Source organism: Stylophora pistillata, chromosome 5 (genome assembly GCF_964205215.1).
Source record: "Stylophora pistillata chromosome 5, jaStyPist1.2, whole genome shotgun sequence".
NCBI classification, from domain to species: Eukaryota; Metazoa; Cnidaria; class Anthozoa; order Scleractinia; family Pocilloporidae; genus Stylophora; species Stylophora pistillata.
In genome coordinates, this window is record NC_142523.1 from 14,180,424 (window position 1) to 14,204,892 (window position 24,469).

General features: G+C 36.3%; 1 protein-coding gene and 1 long non-coding RNA gene across 2 annotated transcripts; one reads left to right on the forward strand and one right to left on the reverse strand.

Moving 5' to 3' along the window:
• The first annotated feature begins 4,106 nt into the window (after nt 1-4,106).
• LOC148730415 (uncharacterized) lies at nt 4,107-9,620 on the forward strand. The gene is made up of 7 exons (XM_088761791.1): nt 4,107-4,233; nt 4,575-4,676; nt 5,213-5,463; nt 5,618-5,732; nt 6,313-6,435; nt 7,073-7,198; nt 7,518-9,620. The coding sequence occupies exons 1-7, from the start codon at nt 4,107-4,109 to the stop codon at nt 7,976-7,978; spliced, it is 1,305 nt and encodes a 434-aa protein (XP_088617917.1). The 3' UTR covers nt 7,979-9,620.
• Nucleotides 9,621-20,398: 10,778 nt separating this feature from the next.
• Nucleotides 20,399-22,398, reverse strand: LOC148730416 (uncharacterized). The gene is made up of 2 exons (XR_016001394.1): nt 22,253-22,398; nt 20,399-21,583 (listed from the first exon to the last, which is right to left on the reverse strand). It is a non-coding gene; the product is annotated as an uncharacterized LOC148730416 (long non-coding RNA).
• Nucleotides 22,399-24,469: the final 2,071 nt, after the last annotated feature.

Below are 24,469 nucleotides of genomic sequence, written 5' to 3' on the forward strand. Positions count from 1 at the left end.
GTCATAGTTTTTATGGAGTATATTACAACGATCTCTAAGCGATTCTCGATGTTTATAGGTGCAAATGTCAACACTGTCATGGCGAAGCTTTGGAGGACGCAATGGAGTTTCGTTGCTGTCATGAAGTAATAAATGCCATCGGTAAATTAGTGTTTGATGGTTCTATAGAGAATATAAAGTGTATAACACAACACGAAGATTTCTCAGCCTTGATCAACCCGACAGTACTGATGCAAGTGGGGCTATTATTACGCTATCGCCGACAAACCGGTTCTACGCAAAACGAGTGAGTACAGTAAATTACGTATGCTCCAAATCTATCGCATATATCACAGGATAATAATCTTAAAACGTGTTATTAAAACAAAAGTTGCTTTCTTAACCAGTTCAGCAGAAAATATAGTTGAATGATAATAGCCCTTGAAAGTTTTAGAACCCATCTTGACGGGTAGGCAAAGCGGTCAGAAATTACAGGTTTTGTATGGGAATCCCATGGCAAATAACTTTTCCCAGAATCAAATTTTACGCAATTCATGAATCGCAACGTTAAAACACCGAGTAGAAGATTTTATTCACGAAGTTTGAAGATTGTAGGTTTGATACAAGACGCTCAGTTAATTTTTCTAATTTCCACACATTTGTCTGTAAATCTTTTGCGCGCCGCCCCTTCTACCCTGCGAAAAGTTACAAACAAATGTATGGAAAATTAACTGAGAATCTTGTATCCAACCTGCATTCTTCAAACTAGGTGAATACATATATCTTATTAACCAAGCGCGAGGGTCGTACTGGGAGAATATCGGCCCGAGGTCTTGACAGTACGGACCGAGCGCAGCGAGGGCCGTACAAAAAAAAACGAGGGCCGATATTCTTCCAGTACGGTCCCGAGCAAGCTTGGTTAATAAGAGATTTATTATACGACTGAAGTTCAAAGAGACACAAGTGCGGTATCATTCGGGACCATTCGGGACCGTGCCCGGTCCAATACTTAGAGAATATTGGACCGGCAATAGAGCCTTTCGATTGGTTGATTTTAGTTATTGACCTTCAGACTGCCCGAGTCGTGTAATAAAATCTTCTACTCAGTACTTTAACGTTGCGATTCATGAATTGCGTAAAATTTGATTTTGTAAAAAGTTTTTTGCCATGGGATTCCCATACAAACACTGTAATTTCTGACCGCTTTGCCTACCCGTCAAGATGGCTTCCAAAACCGTCTCAAGGTCTATTTCAATTTGTTGTGACTCTTTTGTTTCTCAGAAAATTAATAGTTTCATTTTCTTCTCTCTGTGTAGATTTCTTAGATCAGTTGCGTATCGATGGTTGATTAGATGGCTTTGTGGCTTCATGGGTTGGGATAACCGAAGACCATTATGTGCCTGCGTATTTAGTGCTGTTAGGAACAAGTATCCTTCAAGCCACAAAAGAGGTTACAAGCCTGTTGAAGATGAACAACCAGGACACTAAAGTGAAATTTTATCTAATCCTCTATCCTTAAATTAATTTATGTAATAATGTCTCCTTTGTTCCAATGCTACAGACAAATATACTTCCTCCATATTAAGTACATCTTCCATCTGAAACATGCGAATTATATGTGCAAAACTATCTTACATGTCTTTTCTCCTTTTGAGTTAAAATCGGAGTCGTTGGAGCTTTTGTCGTATCTCTCGTTGGCACTGAACCCTTGATTAACACTCGGCGCATGTTTTGTTCGCTCATGCTTTCAACAATAGTAAGATCTCGGGTAAAACATGAATCTTCGAAGTGTGCAGAGCACAAGCAAGCATGTTTATTCACGGGTTCCTTGAAGTCTTCTGGTCTATGTACTTGGACAAATTTCACCCATTTCGATCTTATCTCTGGATTAGAAGGGAACTGATGCATCGTTATACCAGGTGTGTATGAATTATTGCTACAACTGGTCTTATTTGGTGCTCCAGCGACACATCTTTTCCCTCCTTTACGCTTTCGACTAGAGTCCGCCGTTGCTGTAGTGTTACACACAATGTGACGTCACGAGGTTAGTTATTTGGTGGTCCGGCCGAGCGAAGTGGCGGTAAAAAAATTTCAAGCGGTGACAGCGATTCAAATGGAAAAATTCAGTACTTATAATTACCGGATTGCTCCCAAATTCCTCAAGTATATTAAAGACGATATAAGCAACTAGAATCTGTCGAAAAAAAAAACTTGTCATATGCACTTTAATTTATGCGGAATACTTGTAAATTAGCTGGTGTGTCATGCCATTATGTATTGTTACAACTAAAGAGTTAGGCGTATCACACAATAAACTTGTTTTGTATCGTTATATGACATGTATAAAACAAATAACAGAACTATTTGGAAGCACGTTTCAAATAATTTTTACAGCATGAATTTCTAGTGACCATATTTAAATGGCTTGTCGTCCAGTTAACTCTCGCCAAACCCATCGCCTTCTGCTCATTACAAAGCAATGGTTTTCAACTCAGCATTATTTCAAATATCTCTATTTTAGTTTTTTTTTAATCTAGTTTTAGCACAAACTTATCTTGGAATCTATAAGAATGGAACACGGCGAAGGATTTTCATTCGCTCTCGTACAGTATGTCATCATTTGTTTCTTACGTGAAGTATTTATGCCCGAATCAGACTGAACGTAGTTTTATACAAATGATATAATTATTATCCGTGACCCGTGAAAAGCTATCTTTATGCGTAGAAATTTTAGAGGAAGAATCAGCACCACACCTTTCTGAAAATGGTTGTAAAGTTCCTATTATTTGACACCTTTTTGGCTAATGCGTACCTCAGTTACAGCTGATGACGACTAGCTTTGCTTTTAGGCTTACTTTTCACCGAGTCGCGTCAGCGAAATATCGTTTATCGATTAGAAAAAGATGATTGATTAAGTTTTGTCTATTGGATACACCGTTACTTCCTCTAAAGATATCGAAAACTGAAGGCAGAGGGTCGAGTTAATCTTCAGCTGCCTTGACTGAACTTTCAGAGTTCGGTTTTTAGTCAAATTGAAATGAGTACAAAGAATGAATCAATAGGCTTAAATTAGAAGTCCTCTCACACTGTACGCGAATCCTTTTTAATATTGCAAGAAAGTGAGAGAGAGAATAAAAAGAAGGCAGTCTTAAGAGTCAGTTCTTAGAACAAACAATATATATCAACCAAAAAATATAGAAAGTATCATCAAGCAGATTTGCTTTAATTAATAAATAATTACTTTGTATAATTGACGTTAGTTTTACTTCATAATGTAGGGAACAATTCTCGCGTTTCCTTCATATCTATGAAACCCAAAATCATGCTAAACCAACATCGAATCCTGTGCAAAATATTCGATAAAGAAAGGCAAGAGTAATTATGTTAAAAGTCTTCTTGCATCACACAAATATGATGTCATGCTCTATCTACAAACTCCATATTTTGCACAATTTCGCTCCCTTCAAAATCAACAGCAAATAATTGTGCAAGACTTAAACGTCTGAATTATGATCAACTCAAAGAATGAAATATTTCTTATTCAATCAAATTCTTTCTCTTCTCTTCACTTGCTTATGGAAGCTTGTTGAAGTGATGTTTGTATTAAACAAGAAATAATACTTTTCTAATAACTTCATGTTTGCTTAATAATGATAGCTGTTGAACGTTGAAAAAAAAAAAAAAGAATGAATGAAATGATACATCCCTTCGAAGGTGTACCTTTCACAAGAGAAATATATTTCCTCTGAGAAGGTGAGAAAGGATTTTTTTCTAATTTTTTTCTTTTTATTATTCTTATAAGTCGTGAGGGAAATTCGAACTCGCAGCGGAAGACCAAAGTACTCTACGTTGGCAAAGTTTCACAGCCTTGCTCTAAATTGACACTCACCTGCCGTATTCACTCTTTCGCAATTATAATAATAATAATAATAAAACGCTAAGTTCTGTTCCCTAAGTTTACCATCAAGCAGCGACTCAAACTGTCAAGCAACAATATACAAGCCACAGGAAAGGAATTTAGGTACATTTGTTGCCAGGGAGATTTTTTTTCTCTCTTCGTACGTGGGTCCTCCTTTGTTTTTTAATTACTCGCTCGCTGTTTAACCATAGCTGATGTGCGTCAACAGATGAGTTATGGTAATGGTGGGAGAGTACAGTCCAATTCGGTTAGCAAATATACGAGTGATAACAAAATCGAACAACCGCACAACAAAGAACACCCCAAATATTTTAAAGTGAATTACCTCTTGAAAGGTAAGGATAGTTCTGTTAACGGTTTTATGGAGGATGAATTTAAATTGAGATGTTCAGTTCGTAGTGTGCATTAGGCAAGAAAACGATCAAACAACCGAAAGTGGAAAAATACATCCATTTATTCCCGGTTAGTGACGCACAAATGTCATTCAAGATAACTAAAATAAAATTAGGCCAGGCTGCTGAAGATTGAAAAATGGGACGACGAAGGTAGCCAGATATATTTTTCATAAGATAAGTTTTTTTTTCAACGAAACAGTACACCACTGCGTGTGAAGAAATTCGCCTTACTTCCTAAGATTCAGTAAAATTTCCTTAATATTTTTCATTGTTTTAAACAGGAAAAATGCTACAGGAAATGGAATGTTTCATACTCTTCGCTCTCTTTACCAGTCCGGATTGTGTTTCTCTAAATAACCAGTGTGGAGCAAATAGCATGGGAGGTACGGCTCCTAAGAATTTACGTTGTTAAGGGTATGTCAAAGTCAGCCCTCCATCCGGTTATGCCGTGTGCGATGAGAAATCACCTCCCAGAGTTTATCTACCACAGAAACGGAATGTTAAAAACAGAAGAAGAAAGGAATAATTGTTGGTTGCCTTGGGTACCACAACCGATTCAGGATCGTAATATTTCGACAGCATTTACCTATTTAGCATTTTTTAGTATGACTTTCCCCTAGACTAAATTATTTATCTTCTACACTGTAATTGTTTGATATCAGCCCCCACCTATCGTGAGTGATAGAGCATTAGCTTCGACTATTTCTCGTAAAGGAAAAAAGGTCCGAAGAAATAAACTTTTGTGAAAAGGTAATTGACTGACTAGAAAAGGCTTTCACGTTGAAGGCGAATTGACTGAATGACTCAGTTGCCTATAAATATGAAAAAGCTTGCCACCTGTTCTGCCTTTGAAGAACGAAGGGCATAGCCTGCAGATTATATTTTTCATTGCCTTCTTTATTCCTTCTTCCTCCCTCAGATGATTGTCGAGTGATTGAATTCAAAGAAGGAACAAAAAACAAGATCTTAAAAAATTACGTTATTAGGACAGACCAAGTGCAAGACAAGGATATCTGTGAGTTGAGATGCTATCTTGAACCACACTGCGTGTCTTACAACTACGGTCCGCGGGGAGGTGGGACATTCACATGCGAGCTTAATAGCATGACTCACTTACAAGTCTCCGATTCCTTCGAAGACAAAAACGGATTTTTATACAGAGAGATTTTTGTAAGTACCTGACATCATTCAGTTTTAAATTTAAGAATTAATAAGAAAACTCTGATAAAGTGTTATTTATCTATTCCATCAATCATTTATTAATTGATTATTTTTTTTATTAATTTGTTCTATACATTGGTCCATTTTATTCTTACCTTTTCAGAATCCTTGTGAGAGCAATCCGTGTGCTAATCACGCCACATGTCAAGCGGGATTTGGTGACCATGGGTACCGCTGCCTATGTCCTGCTGGATATCAAGGAGTTCAGTGCGAGACAGGTGATAAAGAAAATTTCTCACGATAAAATGATGAGCTCAGATAACAGGCAAAATTATTTTGACTTAAAAGATGGGTAGAAGGAGAGAGAGCAGGCAGGCAAAGGAGCGAACATGAAAGAAGAAAAATTTATAAGGCCACTTTTATAGATTTGGACGAAATATCTCATCAAGGAGGGTTCTTAACCTATGATTGTTTTATTCTTAAATTTTGTGTAAATGTTGATGAATGCACATCGGGAAAATACAATTGTTCCGTAGAGCACAGATGTGTCGATAATTTGGGAGTAAGTGCTCATGTAAACCTGGATTTAACGGCGATAGAGGAACTTGCCAAGGTGAGAATTTTAAACAATAAAAGAGACAGTAGCGACGAAAGAACAACAGGCACACACATGTAGAATAGCAACAATGGTTTTGACAGTTGGTCTTACATATCGAAAAAAAAGGTCAGTACATGTATTATCCGCTGGTCAGCTGCCAGAGATTGTCAAAAAACCTCGATGAAAAAACTCTGTTATTGATAAGGAGTTAAATGCTTTTCATCAAACATGCACGTAAAGCTCGTTTTGCTCTCTTCCAGATATCGACGAGTGCAATGGTAATAATTTGCCTTGTGACGTAAATACGCACTGTGCAAACACTTATGGCTCTTTCACATGTACGTGCAAACATGGATACACTGGAAATGGGCTCATTTGTACAGGTTTGATTGATGAAGAGCTGGCTTCGCTTTCCTTAGATTATTCCTTTTCCCAATTATCCGAGTATGGGGCCACTAACGATAGCTTCCCTGCGAACTCGACTTTTTGCCATACATTTTAATTCATTTCAAGAAATGTCTATGTCTTCATGATTATTATTTCTTCTGAATTGGCATGGATTTGATTCTTCTCCTGGCCCCGTGATGATTCAAAACTTTGTCCTGTCAGGTGAGTTTATCCAAGCTTTCCTCATGGTAAGGGCAATGCAGTTCCATTTAGTTACCCTGATGTAATACCCTAATTATCAAAACTGGTGCGTCACCGCAATGGCTGTTCCACTGAGAAACTATTGACTCCCAGACTCAGGCAGATGATCCTAAGCCTGCGTTTGAAAGGGGACTGAAGTTTCGAAAGGGTGAAATACGTTTCGACCGGATAAACATTGAAAAAAAAAAATCATGATCAAGAAGCGATGGTAAAAAACTTGAGTGAAAAAATGTGGGTGATAAATGAGCTTAATCAATCTTAGATGTTGACGAATGCACATTGGAGAAACATGATTGTTCCTATCTTCTTCGTAGCTTGCCTAAAGAGTGCCTTGAGTCTTACCTTTTTTCTTTTCGTCTACATTCTTTTAAGATATCGATGAGTGTAAAGATGGCAGCCATGAGTGTCACTTCGCTGCCGATTGTGCAAACATCGCTGGATCATTTGACTGCAGTTGTAAGTCTGGACACCTTGGAGACGGACGGCACTTTTGCTCAGGTATATCCTATCTCTAACTAAATACTAGAACTTATTTAGGTAACGTACGTATCCTCAGGTCATAGTTTACCTTACCTCACCTTTCCTTCCTTAGTCGTGCCTTACCTTTCTCGTTATAGTGAAAGAGGCGTTCATCTGGTCACAAAAAATGCAATTATGACACCTTTCACGCCCACTGATATTTGTCAAAAAGTCCCTTCCGGAGAAAATGGAATATTCTGTTTTAATTGTTATAGAAAAGTTTTTCAATTTTAAGAGGACTTTTTTTGGATCTTACCACCTAACACAATTTTTATAACCTATCAATTTTGCTTACCAGACAACTGGAAAAAGATTAACATCAGTCCTGTCTGTTTTGGGACAAGAAATGACGACTACGGATCCTTTGGAATCCGGGAAGCTGGTAAAATCTTCACATTTAAACTTGTACACATAAATGGCTCCGTGACATGCTACTACGGAAACTTTAATCGAACAAAGTGGGGATGCTCATTGCAAATTTACGGCAACGATAACTTAATGACGGTGATAACTTACAGCAACAAAAGTGTTCTTCCACTTGCTGAGTTCGTGAAAAGCAACGAACAGTATCTTTACCAACTCAGCGATACTGATGTGAACTCTCCCACGCTTGTGTTCAACCTGCTCCCCACCCCACTGGTCGTATCGGTCGGACAGCAGTTCCAAGTATGGTATGGACAAGACTTGGCTGATTTTAGCGAGGAGAATAATGCTGGCAAGACATGCACAGACGTTCATGCTTTGTACCCTTCAAATTGATTTTATTCTGAGATTAAATCTAGATTTATCAAACTCCGAAAAACGAGATGGACATTATAAATGTTCCTCATATATCACCGGGGTGTAAGAAAGACACTAAGTAAATTAGACGTGAGATAACTAAACTTGAAACTGCATCGGTTAAGGGTCTTTTATGGTTTGTCGAAAAGTATTTAAAATCTCAAAGTTATTAATTATACCATAATATTTCTGGTGTCTACGGATTTCCTATTTTAGTTAGATAACTAGCTTTGGCAGAGACCTGAGGGCGATCGACCTCGTAGTGCAACCCTTTAACATTGACTCAGAAAAATATCTCGTATCTTGCTGATCCATTTATAAAGCATGATTAGATTGAAGAGTGAAGTACGATATACAGATCATTAAATTGTAGTGCTTTTATTTCTTAAATGCTGTGGTAAACATTCAATATAGTATATCTCTCACTATTTTTGCAGGAAATGGTCAATTCAAACAAAGATACGCGCATATACCAAAATGTTGAATAGTCTTTTAAGTTCTCCTGAGCATGCTTGAAATGGTGTCAAAAAGTGACTTTGTTGAGAATATACCGAAAAGTTTTCAAAACTTGCTCACCATCGGCTCAGACAATAACATCACACATCATCTCACTGGGAAGCCTTAGTAGGGGACGAACAGACTGTCAGTGGGCATCTGATTAACAACTATTTACCTCAGTCTCGGTGGTTAGTGGTGGCTATTTACCGAGCCGTGAAGCGGCGAGGTAAATATCCACCGCTAACCACCGACACTGAGGTGAATAGTTGTTTTAGTATATACTAAAACAGTGAGGTAATATACACCACCGTCGTTAATTTGAGTGATTTCTTCGCTTGTTACGGATGCAAACCGGGTCGCCTCCGAGTTGCTCGGAGGTAAATAGCAAAGGATATTCGGAGTTTGACTAGCCAATCAGAGCGCGCCTTCAACGCTATACATTATTTTAGTATATACTAAAATATTTTATTTACTTCAGCTAAGTGAGTGACCTGAAAGATTATTTATAAGCTAAATATTATGCACGAAATCATTTAAATGCCAGATCACTTTCACAGAATCAACCAATAAAATCACGAGAAACGATGACTCCAACACATTGTAAATATACCAGTCAGTGCTCAGGAACAAAGCAATCGAAGGTGATGGATGATTTAAATGGAATTCTAGAAGTATAAAATGTTTCATATATCAGGCAATTATAAATCCTAAGTAGACCAAGGAGCCAGACGTTTTTGTTTGTCGTAATGCCGTCCTCCATAGGCTAAGTTACGTTGTTCACCGAACCAGAAAGTACAATTTAGCATTTTTCTAGCCTGTTCGGTAAATTCTAGTGGTCTAATAACGTTCAGTTCAGTAGAACAGCTTGCATTTAATTGCCAATAAGGAGATTTAAAGATTTCTATGTAGTTATATTACCAATATGCATAACGTGAGTTAACCTTTGTAAATAATTATATAATAATTCGATATGTAATAGAAATTACCAGAGTCAATATTGGGTAGATACTCCATTTTTTTTTCGAGAAGACTGACATTATCCTTCAATGACCAGAGAATAATGTCGATCTATTTGATGAATTTTAATGACCTAACATCAAAATACACTTGCTGGCTTGAATCATCTGTGTAGAGAGTGTGCTGTAACTGAAGGTAGTTTTACTAGAATTAAGAAACTTTCTTCCCCATGTAAGAAACCCCAACAAAACAAAGAGCGTACCACACGTTTCTATTCTTGTTTTTTCTTCAGTGCTTGATAGCCTTATTAGATCTTACAGATTAGAAATTAATTAATCTCACGATTGAAATATTATCTAGGTGTTACAGCACGATTACATATCTTGTTTTCACATGACCGCTAGTCTGGGAATTCTAGCAGGACTGGAAAAAGACGTACTTTTACCGGTCTCTCATGAACTCAGAATTATGATTCCATTGTTTGCGATGAGAATTGATTATCTTCGATGAATAAATTCGTTTGAGCAATACACGTGCCGATTAAATTCAAATTTTCCTCATATGCATTGTATTTATGATCCTGACTTATGCTTTTCAAAATTCTAAAATCTTTAGTCGTGTGTTATAGTACCTACTTTTAAATACAATTTTAATCTATGCGGAATACTTGTAAATTAGCTGGTGTGTCATGCCATTATGTAATGTTACAACTAAAGAGTTAGGCGTAGAACACAATAAACTTGTTTTGTATTGTTATCTGACATGTCTAAAAAAAATAACATAACTATTTGGAGGCACGTTTCAAATAATTTTTACAGCATGAATTTTTAGTGACCATATATAAATGGCTTGTCGTCCAGTTAACTCTCGCTCATTACAATGCAATGGTTTTCAACTCAGCATTACTTCAAATATCTCCATTTTAGTTTTTTTTTTATCTAGTTTTAGTACAAAGTTATCCTGGAATTTATAAGAATGGAACACAGCGAAGTATTTTCATTCGCTCTAGTACACTATGTCAGCATTTGTTTCTTATGTGAAGTATTTATGCCTGAATCAGAATGAACGTAGTTTTGTACAAATGATATAATTATTATCCGTGACCCGTGAAAAGCTATCTTTATCCGTAGAAACTTTAGAGGAAGAGTCGGCGCTACACCTTTCTGAAAATGGTCGTAAAGTGCCTCTTATTTGACGCCTTTTTAGCTAGTGACGACTTGCTTTGCGTTTAGGCTTACTTTCCACCATGATTTCACCGAGTCGCGTTAGCGAAATATCGTTTATCGATTAGAAAAGAATGATTGATTAAGTTTTGTCTCTTGGATACACCGTTACTTCCTCCGAAACTATCGAAAACTGAAGGCAGAGAGTCGAGTTAATGTTCAGCTGCCTTGACTGAACTTACAGAGTTCGCTTTTTATTCAAACTGAAATGAGTACAAAGAATGAATCAATAGGCTTAAATTAGACGTCCTCCCCCACTGTTCACGAATCCTTTTTGATATTGCAAGGAAGTTAGAGAGAGAATAAAAAAAAGGCAGTCTTAAGAGTCAGTTCTTTGGACAAACAACATATATCAACCAAAAAATATAGAAAGTATCGTCAATCAGATTTGCTTTAATAAATAATTACTTAGTCTAATTGACGTTAGTTTTACTTCATAATGTAGGAAATAATTCTCGCGTTTCCTTCATATCTATAATATCCGAAATCATGCTAAACCAACATCGAATCATATGCAAAATATTCGATAAAAAAAAGGCAAGATTAATTATGATAAAAGGCTTCTTGCATAACACAAATATGAGGTCATGCTCTATCTACAAACTCCATCTTTTGCAACAAGTTCGGCCCCTTCGAAATCAACAGCAAATAATTTTGCAAGACTTAAACGTCTGAATTATGATCAACTCAAAGAATGAAATCCCTCTTATTAATCAAATTCTTTGTCTTCTCTTCAGTTGCTTATGGAAGCTTGTTGAAGTGATGTTTGTATTAAACTGACATTTTTTGATTCTACTCTGGTTTAAAGATTTAACCGAAATTACAATTCATCGACTCGTTGAGAAGATTAATTGTAATTTCGGTTACATTCATGAAATCTTTGAACCAGAGTAGCATTAAAGCATGCCTGATTGTTCACCTGGTTGCTGGGTGAACTTAAATATATCTGAAATTTAATTGTTCCATTTTGTCAACCTTTCAAGACAACAAAATTGAATCGCTATTCATAATCTAAGTACCTTTGAAAATAGACCCCCATTATCATTAAATCTACATTATTTAATTTAGGAAATGTCTATCTACAAACAATTTCCTGGCTCATAACGATAAAATACATGGCCTCGTTTGAATGAGGCCTTCACTTTACCAATTCAACTTGCCTTCAAGTTCCTCTCAGTACCAGATAATAAACTAAATGCTAAATTAAAAGAACAATTAAACTAACTTCAAACATGACGTTAATCATAATTATAGCTCTCAAAGAGATAAAGAAAAATAAGCCGGAACAACCATCACTGGTGAAACAGTGATCATTTGCGGCAATTCAGTTTCGGCCCAAGATGACACCCCCGTGCCTTTTAAGAAACTCAATTTCGAGTCAATCCGTTTATCGTTATACCGATAAGATCAAAACTGGATTAACCGCGATCCTGAGTAACTAATAAAATATAAATAATACTTCGACGAAGGATTATTGCTAACTGTGCTAAGAACAGCCTAACTGAAAAGATTGGAGCTTAGTCAAAGTATTTTCATTCGCTCTCGTTTAGTAAGGTCTACTCTGGGACCTTAAGTTGCCTTAAGTTGCCGTAAGTTGCCATAAGTCGCCTTAAGTCGCCTAAATTCGCCTTAAAGTCGCCGTAAGTTGCCGTAAGTTGCCTTAAGTCGCCTTAAGTCGCCATTTCAAAGTATTTTCATTCGCTCTCGTTTAGTAAGGCCTACTCTGGGACCTTAAGTTGCCTTAAGTTTCCGTAAGTTGCCTTAGGTCGCCTTAAGCCGCCCAAAGTCGCCTTAAGTCGTCTTAAGTCGCGTAAAGTCGCATTAAGTTGCCTCAAGTCACTATTGGTTACGCGATGTTATAAGGGTTCCACCCTAATCCCAATTGACCCCATTCACCCCACTTTAATCATAAGGATCAGAGGAAGAGGCATGGTGGCTGAATGGTTAGTGCACTGGACTCGACATTAGTCCAGTTTTGGTGTCTAGTGTTGGAGCATTGCATTATGCTCTCGGGTAAGATACTGTAAGCTCAAAGTGCCTCACCTATTCCAGGTGTAAATATGCGTACTGGTTGGCAAGGGGGAGGTAATCCTGTAATGGACTATGAGTTTAATTATTGTTATTGTGAGGTGGGTAATGGCTTCTATATACATAGAAACTCCATGTGAAAATAGTGCTCCACCTGTCTAGCCCCTATGCTGGCATGGGTAATTCCTACATGTAGACAATACTGATGTCGGAATATGACAATGTGTGCTCTTTCATTTTCTTACTAAAACAGCTATATGTTTCAATGAATGAATGAGTAACTTGGACACGTGACTTTGATGAGTCTAAGAAAAAGACTCATTACAGAAATGTACGTGTATCTACAATAGTTATAAGTAATTAAAAGCCATAAGTTTTTAAGAGAGTATTTTAAAAAGACTAATAATTATTACAAAAAATTTAAAACCATTTATACCATCAGCTACAATATAATCTAGTCAGAGTAGGATTCACAAGTCAACAAAATTTCTGTCTTGTATTTCATGATGAAAGAGTTGATAAAAGGGTTGACACTGTGTATTATCATCAGGATATAATAAATATTGAATCACACAAAACCTACAGTATGAGGTCATCAAGATAAAACGATAGAAAGGTATTCTGGAGAAAGGCTCAATTCTTGCCTCTCACTCATACCTTGAGCAGTATAAATAACATTATCAAAAGTCAACTTAACTTAACTGAAACTAAGTTTTATACACTTAACTTAGCCAGAGTAAAAGAATGACAAAAGTGGGCCATTTCTCCAGCATAAACCCATTAATTTGTACTAGTTACTTCCAACATGGTATTCGACCAAATGAAAACATTTGAACTTTGTAGCTTGACGAATCTACTAAAGGTGTAAATATTTATGCATCTTGAGATTTTGATAGTCTTTTTGTACATTTTACCTTCGTCAGTTTGATGATAAACTTACATAAACCATTTCTAAGCCAAGAAAAACCTTATACGTCAAACATGGCCGCCAGAAATATTTGATCACGTGGCTAAGTTTTGTCGTGTGACCAAAGTGCACGTGAGAACAACACGCTCGCGAGCCTGCTTAAAAGTGTACAGAGAAATAATTAATTCATTTGTAAAAGAAAAATTAGCAAAATCTTTAAAAAATTTACTCTGAAAGTTTAACTGGGCAACCGCTTCAATGAAATGGGCGTACTTGAGAAACCAATACTGTTATCCCGCTCCTAACTTCGAAGCATGGAAACTAGTTAGCGGCGCAAAGGTTGTTGGGAGAATTAAAATAGCGGAGACTTTTAGAGCCAGTTATCAGCTTGGAGAATTTCGTCGTGACTCGTTAGTTTCTGGACAGTTGTGAGGTAACAATGTATGCTTTTAAAGCTGTAATACTGCCACCAGGCTAAAAATAAAACTTGAATGCGTGTAAGGTCCTGCTGATCCGATCAACTGTGGAGAGAGACCTTAGCTTATGGTTCTCAGTATGGTATTGGAGTGTCGGTTTTGTCTAACTGAGGCATGCGCAGGAGAACAACAAATTGGTTGGCTCCCTGAAAAGGACCGAGCAATTTTGGATGCTGTTGAAAAGGCATGCGACTTGCTAAACTTTCATGCCAAAATTGACAGTGCAAGTGGCTGAAATATGGTAGACAAGTTTACCAAGATAAAAATTTTTATAATTTGTGAGGCTTATTTGTGAAATAATTAAAAAATCCAGTTATTTTTTTTAATTATGTAAATAATGTCTCTTTTCTTAAATTAAAAATGTGTCTTTATGTATATATTTTTGATAGGTTTATTTTATGTTGGGCATGTACCCATGATGTTTTCCTGGCTATTTAACAATTATTCCACGAGCGCGCGTTGAATATGAGATGATACATAGCCAACGAGGCGCATAGCGCCGAGTTGGCCATATTCATCTCATATCCAACAAGCGCGAGGGGAATAATTGTTTTATTAAAAAAACGCCCCCAAGATATTAGACACATCTTCTCGACTTTATTTTGTAAGAAGAAACCGGATGTTACAATGTACAGATATTAGATTATGGTGTATTGGCTCATATACCATAATGGCTGAGCCAATAAAAAGTCTTGAATTGCATTATCCAATGATCCAATTTTTAATAATAATATTTATTAAAAACTGGATCATTGGATAATGCAATTCAAGACTTTTTATTGGCTTAGCCATTATGGTATATCAGCCAATATACCATAATCTACAAATATGGCAAGCGTACGTTTCAGCTTGAGGTTAAAAGGGAGCTAAAAATTTAATAAAATGTAATAATTTAATTTAACGTTTTTAATAAAACAATTATTCACTAGCTTGACTGTATCTTTTAACAATAACTGTTGTGGTAATTCTGTCTAAACATTTTAAGCTAAATTGGTTTCCCGGCTATTTATTCACTAGCTTTGACTGTATAATTTAACAATAACTGTTGTAGTAATTCTGTCTAATTATTTGTAGCTAAATTGGTTTTAAATCTGGATATTTTAGACTATGATGACTTATGAGCATACAAAAGTAACCAAAGTGACTATGTTGTTTATTGCAAGGGATTTTGTAAATATTTTTAAGGTTTATGGAGAGACTGTGGCTAACTTTGATTTTATCACTTCAGTCAAATAAAATCCCTTTAAGTCGCCTTAAGTTGCCTTAAATGGCCTAAAGTCGCATTGTTTTTTTTCTGCCAATTTCTCTTAAGTCGCCTTAAGTCGCCTTAAATCGAACAAAGTCGCCCAAAGTTACGGCGACTTAAAGGCCCATTTCCAACCGAGATGCCTTGCGCGCCCGGATCATTTTTCATATATGAAAAATACGCTATTTTCCTCGTAGTTGCGGAATCGCTTTGATATCTTCATCCATCTTACTAATTAGGGCTTTCAAAGTTCCATCTTGAATCATGTGCGAACAGCAAACTATAGTAGTATCCATATCAGTAAATAGTTTTTAATTCTTACATGTATGACGGTGAAAAACGTCATTTGAAAAGTTGATGCCGCCGAAGAAGCGGTCTAGAGGAAGGCCGAGTCTGCCCGGCTCGGCAAAGGTTATTCGACTTCGAGAGTCTGTGTATGACTTATGGAGGGCAAGGAAAACAACCATGAGTTTCGGTAACACTACAGACAGTGCTTTTGCAGAAATGTTATTGCATTGTTCCTACGATGGAACTAGAGACTCCAGGAAGATTTTTTCGAGGTGAGAATAATTATTTGACTGATTTTTACTTGAGATCCTGAGATATGTATGTAAGCGATCTCATTTGTACAAGTCATTATTCTATAATTGAAATGCGTAAAGTAAATCAGTTTTGGCCAATATTGGTTATTTGTTTATATTTTATTTAGTGTTGAAGCCGAACAATTTCCTTCAACATCAAGTAAGCTTTGTACAAGTCTTATATACAGACTCGATTTATGATTTTTCAGTCTCAAATATTTAGCTGCAAATTTTTTTACTGTGTTCTTCACCAAATCTTTGTTTTTGTTTTTAATAGTGTTTGTGAATGACTATCAGAGCGCCATTTAACAATAGCGCGATTCCAAAACAAAAACAAACGACTGCAAAGGATCTCGGATGGAAATAGGCCTTTAAGGCCCCAGTGTAGGCCTTTTAGTATGTTGAATTACCAAAGTTGTCAGGACTGAATCGAATTTTACCTGTACGCCGGAAAAATCGATACGTCACTAAATGAGGTCCTGTGAAAACATACTTTTTCCAGCCAAAAAAAGGGAGGGTATATAAAAAAAAACTTGGCCTGGGTTACTGTTTGGCCGCAAAATAATTCATAACAACAAGGATAATAATGGATAATAACATTGATAATGAGAAAAAGAAGGAGGATAGAAATAACAGTTAGATCGTGAGATGCCTATGGATTACTCTATTTCAGAAAGCACTTAACAGAACGAAAAGAGTATGAACAGAAACTATTTGAGAAAGTGGTCAGATCCCAAAAGAAAGATTAGTGCATGTACGTCCTCTTAAGAATGAATGCTCTGGCGTGAGTGCAGGAAATCGTGTTTAAAATGTATTGTTTCGCTTGTTAAGCGAGTACTAAAGAAATTTGACGAGTGCTCGTTCATTCCAAATTGTATGAGAAAAGTTATGCGACCAGTTGTTACTAATATACATGGGAACAACTTTTAACGGTAATGCAGAGGCGAAGGGCGCGAATAATTACATGCAAGACTACTTTATTCAAACCTTGCAAACGTCATTGTGTAGTCGGTGAAAACAAACGTATTCAATCAAAACAACAATTTTCCGAATTCTTTTGTACAAGTTTTCTTTGCACCCCCCCCCCCCCCCCCCCCCAAATTGAAAGCCTGGCTTAACGATATCTTAGGCTGATAGTTTCGAAAGAAACTGTTTGGGGCTGCGTCAGTAGGAGTAACGAAATAATTTGGATATATCAACAAAGTTGAAATGTTAAATTGGCCACCGTAATGATTACAAAAGCTGACGTTTCGAGCGTTAGCCCTTCGTCGGAGCGACGAAGAAGGGCTAACGCTCGAAACGTCAGCTTTTGTAATCATTACGGTGGCCAATTTACCATTTCAACTTTGTTGATATATCCAAATTATAACGTTATCTTACCCTCTTTGGTATTGAATTACCCTGGACCACCCTTCTACTTTACGTTACTTTAGAACTGCATTTCTCTTTGCTAATCAGAATAAGGAAAATTTTTCGAGTTTGGTTGATGGTCATGGATCGTGCCTCTAAAGTCGCACCTTTTAAGTCGCGGGTTTTTAAGGTTGCAGTATCAGAAAACGTTGTTTTGTGTTACTTTTATTGTTTTAATATAACAATAGTTAAGCACTAGTTTACTATCTTCGGAAATCATTAGAAGGTCTTCTCTGCATCTTAAAAAGGACGTTAGTGATAACCACACCTTCATACGACAAGTTTTCTTGCCTATTCGCTTCCCACGCACTTAAGAATATTCAAGATCTTTGATGTAGAAATACTGAGCAAGCGCTTTATTACTTTACAACATCGGACAGGTGGTTACGTTCCTCTAATTTTGGATGTTGGAATGGAAACATCAACTCCTACGACTCGCGTTTTTTTGCGACCAACAAATTCACCAGCTCCTGGTTGGCTCACTTAGTAAAGCCTTGCACTGGTATCGAGGAGGTCATGGGTCAAACTTTCGTACAGGCCTGTATTTTTCTTTTAGGCTTTATTATTACTACTGCCTAAATAATGTTCATCACTGCGAAGATCGCTCTCACCCTCATTTTTTTTTTTACAGACTTACTCGTTACCCAGGAAATTTTGAGCTCACCTCTTTTAATCGAACGACTTCACGCTACCGGCCAAAGGTCCTTTGCCTATAGAGCAGTATCTCTGTGGAACATGTTAGACGAAGACCTGAGAAACGTTACATCTGTAAAGGCCTTTAAGAAAGTCCTGAAACTTGCCATGAACGAATGATTGAGTGACAGTTAGAATTTAGAATTTAACAATAGCTTGTCAGATATAGTTAGCATTCATATTTGTAAATAGGTACTGAAAAACCTTTTTTTTGGGAGTATTTATCATTAAAGTTTAAAGTTTAAAGTTTAAAGTTCACGCTGTCATCTTTGTTTTTTTTTGTAGATCCCATAGGATCTTGGAGAAAATGGCTCTTGAAATAACTCATTCCGTTAAGCCATATATCTAGGTTTTCGATAAAGTATTAAGGTTACTGTTAACAAAATAGTCAGCCCACCGGAATAGTCGTCTTATGCACACTTCTTACACAAAACTAACAAACAAGCAAAACATACAAACAAAAAAGCTCCCAGATCTTTTAAACATTCAAATCTTGGGATATGATAACCTCAATCTCAACCTCAAGCATTCATTCTCAAACATTTTACTTTTCATCATTTTGTAACCGCATTTCGGAAGACAATTTGTCAGGCCCAGCAGTGTGAGGAGTAAGCTTTTTATTCAGTACAGAAGTCTATACCGACCCGAATCTTAGTGCTCCAGGCAAAGCAATGTGTTTAAGTAGAATCGTCTCCATGTTGACCTAAAAAAATTCAGCACTGATGACGCTCACCTAGCGAATACACATTCACTTGACATTTCAGTTTCCATTTCTCTTACAAAACGTAGTTTTACATGATTAAAGTCTCTCATCTTGGCCATTATATTGAGTATTGTTATCGGGTATCCTAACCACTTTAATTTCATAATGAACTCTCACAGTACCAAAAGTATGTCTTTATCAGAAACAAGTAGCCCCCTATCTAAGAGAAATTTATAAGGTCGTGCCGGCAACAATATTAACTGGAAGACTTTTCATTTGCACATTCTACTATGCATTAGGTTTTTCTAGTATAAGTATTTGCGTCAATATAATTCAGCTTTAATTTTGGGTCGAAATCAGATGTAACAAACTCCGTCTAAAAAACGGATTATTGATGATATATGTCTCCCCTACACGTTGATAGTTTTTTCATCCAAATTTGAATAAAACGAAATTGTAGACTTCAGGCTTAACAATATGAAGTTCAGAATCTGCGCAAGTCGAATCTTCAATGATGCATTTTTGTGATTAAATTCACTTTTCATAATCTTTTCTTCATTCGAACCTACAACCTTCCGCGATGTTTTCTGCAGCCATGGATGATACAAGCAATGTTTTTTTAATCCCTGACATTATCAGCTCCATTCAAGCAGAAATTTTGTTAGCTCAAAAGGACATTCCCCGGTTTATTTTGAATGTGAAAAACCAATATAGTACATCTCGCAAAGCGATTGGAAGGAATTGCTAGTTTTTTTTTTTTTTTTCATTTGGGTAGGGAAAAAAGGTGTGTCTAATCGAGATCCACTATCGCATCCTCATGCCGAATTGAGAATCTTTAGGAATCGAGAACTATGTCGAGAACCCGACTAAAAAGTAGACCGCTTGTCTTGATAACTCTCTCGAATTATTACGAGTACGCTACTTGGTCGTTTTTGTCCACAACATAAGGAAGCAGTTCCAGTTTTTTATGTTCAAAAATCGTTGGTTTGCTTTCATCTCTAGTACTGGTAGGAGCAAAACTGGGGATAAACTATCATCAAGGGCAAACATAATCCTATCCCGATGAGAAACTGAATATGTAAGAAATGTATGGCTCTTTGAAGATTTCATTGATTTCAAGTGTTTCCAAGTGTTTGTGGGCCGTTATTTAAACCTCGATAACTTTTAGTAGATATTTCGCACCTTTAGAAACCCGCAGAGAGAACAGAGCTTTTCTAATCTAAACTAAACTAATCTAAGAAACCATCATACGTTGAATTTTTTGTCCGGGCGCCTCTTTTTCTACGGTTTACTACATCTGGCAGGATCCGCAGTGAAACAATTAAAACGCGGCATTTTCATTCCGTATCTTATTCTTTCTATGAAAATCAGAGTTATGTTTCAATTCAAACCGTATTTTCGCAAACTCTTCCCAGGTTTATGGGACTTAAAACTTAAGATCTGTCGACCTCTGTATGCACGAAAAATTTGCGCCTGCGTCACTATCTTTTACTTATTTGGGAGAACCTTTTTTTATATATGTACACTGTATAATACATCATAGTAGGATCAAATCATTCAAAAACACGAACCTGAAATATGATTGGCTATGGCCAGACGTATTTCAGTCATATTTGAAATACTGACATGCTGAAATCTATAGTTTTTCGTCAAGAGCTCATTCAAGATGAGCTGTGGTAAATCTAAAATGTTCCTATTCTTTAATTAACCATGGTATGACTTCTCCAGTTTGTAAACAACGTATCTACGACTTAATCGCCGAATCCCTTTGATTATATTTCGTGTTAGGCTTGATAAAAGCGTCTTCTTGCCGGTTTTTAACTTTACATACAACCTCGTATTTAATCCTAAACATGTGCATCCTTCATATCCTCAATACACTGTTACTTTTTACTGAAAGAATAAATAGGATGATTAAAAACTTGCTCCAGTTGCATATTTCGGCTACATCAACAAGACTATTACCGTCAATCATATTTTCCTAGAACTGTCGAACTTTGGAACTCCCTACCCATGGATATTAAAATAGCTAACAATATATCTTCTTTCAAAAGACAAATACAACCCTTGTACTTTAATAAGTTATCTCTATACCGCCCTCCATAGATATTTACATTGTATTTTAGGAATTTAAGTTTATATTTTATTCTATGAAGGTAAAAATTGTCAGTTGGGACTTCTGTCCTGTTATTCTTACCTTTCATTCAACCAGGTTTTTCTTTTCTTTTTTTTTTCATTTGTTGTTAACTGTTTTTGTTGGACGAATTCAATTAATTTAAATTAAATCAAATCGACTGCTCTTTCGCGTTAAGTTTAAGATAAAATGAGAGCTATTTCAAATTTTCACTATTTGAAAATACTTGTCTACGGCCTCCGACAGCCTCATCAAATTCGATTCCTAACATAGCTATTGAATGACAATTGCACTTTCTTCCATTCTTTGTGATCTGAATCAAAGATGGCAGACAATATTACAGCAACTTTTATCCAACAGAGGTATCCAAGCATTAGAGAACTTTACCTGTTACTGCAGCATTTTTTTGCAACCAAGCACACATAGCTTTAAAAGAGACAAGATCTTGGTTTTAAGTTGAAAATAAAAGCGGACAATGGTTCCCATTTTGAGAACTTTGGGGACTCATTAAAAAAAAAAAGAAACTGTCCGTTAGCATTAAAGTACAACAGTTCATAATTAAGGTCTGTAAATGGTGTTAACGATCTTTCCGCACATGGCTATATCTTTTTAATGATGCGCATCTTCCGCAAGAGCGATACGGCATTCGTTTGATGATTGTAGTGAACCTGATCCAACCTTACTTCATCCTTTCTTGTTGCAACACGAGACGGCTCTTTGTCAAATTCCTGTACAACGAAACATACACTTTTAGTACAATGATTTCATCACATCAACCTTTTCGGCTAACTTTTAAAGAGATCCAAAAAAATTCAAGACATTCCATTTTCCAGCAAGTGCAACTTCACTATAATTTGTATTTACCAAGCCGATGGAGGTGATATTGAATGTCAAATATTTACGTAAATTTTTATTGCACTTGTTTTGGTAAGTCGAGGGGGAAAAGTATGAAATATGAACTGAGTATAGTTCCATTTAAGTTAAATAATTTATTTTTTATCCGACAATTTTGGTATACAGGAAGACAACATTAAATCATTATTCTTGCCGTAATTGTGCGGACTGCTTAGATCAAGTTTTAGCAGAGTTTCGCGCGGTTTCATAAGGATCGATGAAAAAAAAAATGGGACCGTATCAGCTTTTGTCACTGAACGTTTTCCACTGTCAAAATGGTGTAACACAAACAAAAATTTCATACTTATCGTTCATTTTTTCTCGAAACTAAAAAAGATAGTAGAAAAAAATAGGAAAATCATGTAAACTTTCGTGAACTTGAGTTTGAGTCCCAGTAAACCATTACTTTTACTTTTACCTATTCCTCAACGATAGTCTCCGGTTTACATACAATTGGATATCAAGGCGTAGTACGGAACACATCTACCTTCTTATATAATTACCTGTTTTGGAATAAAAGAACGACCAGGGACTGGGCAAAGCATTGCCCCAGGCCTACATCTTTTTAATCCTTGAACTGGTTGGCATACAAACAGAAACATGAAAACAAACCCAACCCAATGCATCTTGATCACACTGTACGTACCGATCACACTGTACGTACTGTAATTTTTTTCGCACTACCCGGGTTTATACAGCAGGGAAACGGCGAGATCTTACTTCTCTAAATATAGAAACAAATCAATTTTTTCTCTAAAATATTCCAAATGCGGACAGATCATTGTTGATGGAATCACCTTTGAGGCATTCTTTAGAACAGGACCGAATTTCCGTTTCCCCTTTTAGTGAACGAAACATTAATCGAATAGTACCCTCATGTGTGAAGCAATTGGTCGTTTTCTACAAGATGGATGAAACGGGAAGTAATTTAGCCGTGCAATTAACGTATGGCAGGATAATCAAACAAATTCCTGTTCTCCTGACTGAAGAAAGCAACGCCATTGTAAAATACAGTCTGAGCAATTAAAAGGTATTCATCACAAGAGTTCGATGCCTCAGTGATATGAACATTAAAGTTTAAGAACTTCGTTTTTCCGCCCTCGAACAGTTACGGTTACTTTTAAGCCGGTAATTATTGCTGAGAGAGGCCCTTCTTTTTGAACGCAAAATTTGATTGGAAGGCACAATGCATGCACTCCGATGACTTTAGAATTGCTCTTCTACATCTCAACGTAATCTAAAGCATTGAAATTCCTTTATTTCAGGAACACCTTTTTGTCATCTTTATTAAAGCCTTTGTTTTCTGTTGGCATCCCATTTTAAGTGCCTAATATCATGATGGATGGTAAATGGTGACGATAAATCAAAAGTACAATCCTTTCATTCACAAAGGTAAAAACAATTTTCAGACAACGGATTCGTGCTGCATGTACTTCCGAGGATGGCAGCTAGAAATTGCACATTGCTTTGATGTTGATCAATTTAATATCCACAAGTAAAACTTATCAATTTAATTAAAATAAGAGATTAAAAATTATTTAAATATTTTCAGGTTTTTCGACATTTTCGAACCAAGTAGTACAAAGGTGAATTCCCACAAACGAAGAGGAATGATCATATGGATATTCAACTCTCAACAACTTATTCTACGCTCCTTGAAAATATGCAAGGACTTCAACCACGCTTAATTATGATTTGTTTTCTTTGGTAATGATGACCTCTTTCATCGTCGCAGATAATACCGAAACCGGACTAAGATAGGAAAAAAATAATTAAGAAAGACTCCGTCTTGATCATTAGAGGCCTATTTCCGTAAAATAATATTTACTAAAGCTTCATTTCTTTCAAACGAGAACCTGACAAATTAAAGAAAATAAAAATTTTAACTAGATAAACTTTGTGAATCCTAATATATTTTCCAGTAGATCTAATGGAGATCATAATCCATAAATGTAGATTGCGACTTTATGGCACATCTTTCCACTTTCATTCCAGCTCCTGTTAAGTTGCGTCTAAAGTTTTATTACGGAGTTGGTCTCCTCAAGAGCCACTCGCTTTTTAGGTTATTTCCGTTAAAAGATAACATGCGTTGTTAATAAAAAAAAAACCTATTGTTTCGCCTTTTAGGCATAAATGACAGATAAGAGGAAAGCAATTTACAAACTTCTCTCCCATTAAAAATTAAAATGACTTTTTTTAGTTAATTTCCTGTACTTAATGTGTACCTGTCAGTCTGGGAGTTCACAAGGACCGAATGAAGAGAAATGTAAAATGACTTGAACTAAAGTAAAATGATTATAACACTCTTGAGAATCCTTTTTTAATTCGTTACGAGGGTGAGTGACTACTATCAAAATTAAATATATGTGATTTTTTTTCGTATGATGCCAAAGCAAAATGTCAAGCTCAAATGTCTCTTGTAAGAATCGACCTGTCTCTTAGCCTTAACCTGCAACTCATTCTATTTCGTACCTGTCAACAAAAATATTAACAATATTATCTTACGCACCATGGCAAAGTTAATATTGGAAAGAAAATCAAAATAAGGGAAAATGACTGATCAAACCTTGCCAGGAATTAGTCAGCCAAATCAATAGTTCAAAAAAATTTTGTTTCCAACAGAGGCTTTCAGATATATTCAATTCTGTGTTTATGCTCGTTCTCTGAGTTGCGTCTTATAACTCGGATACTAAGCTTTTGGACGTTGAACTTTAATACTG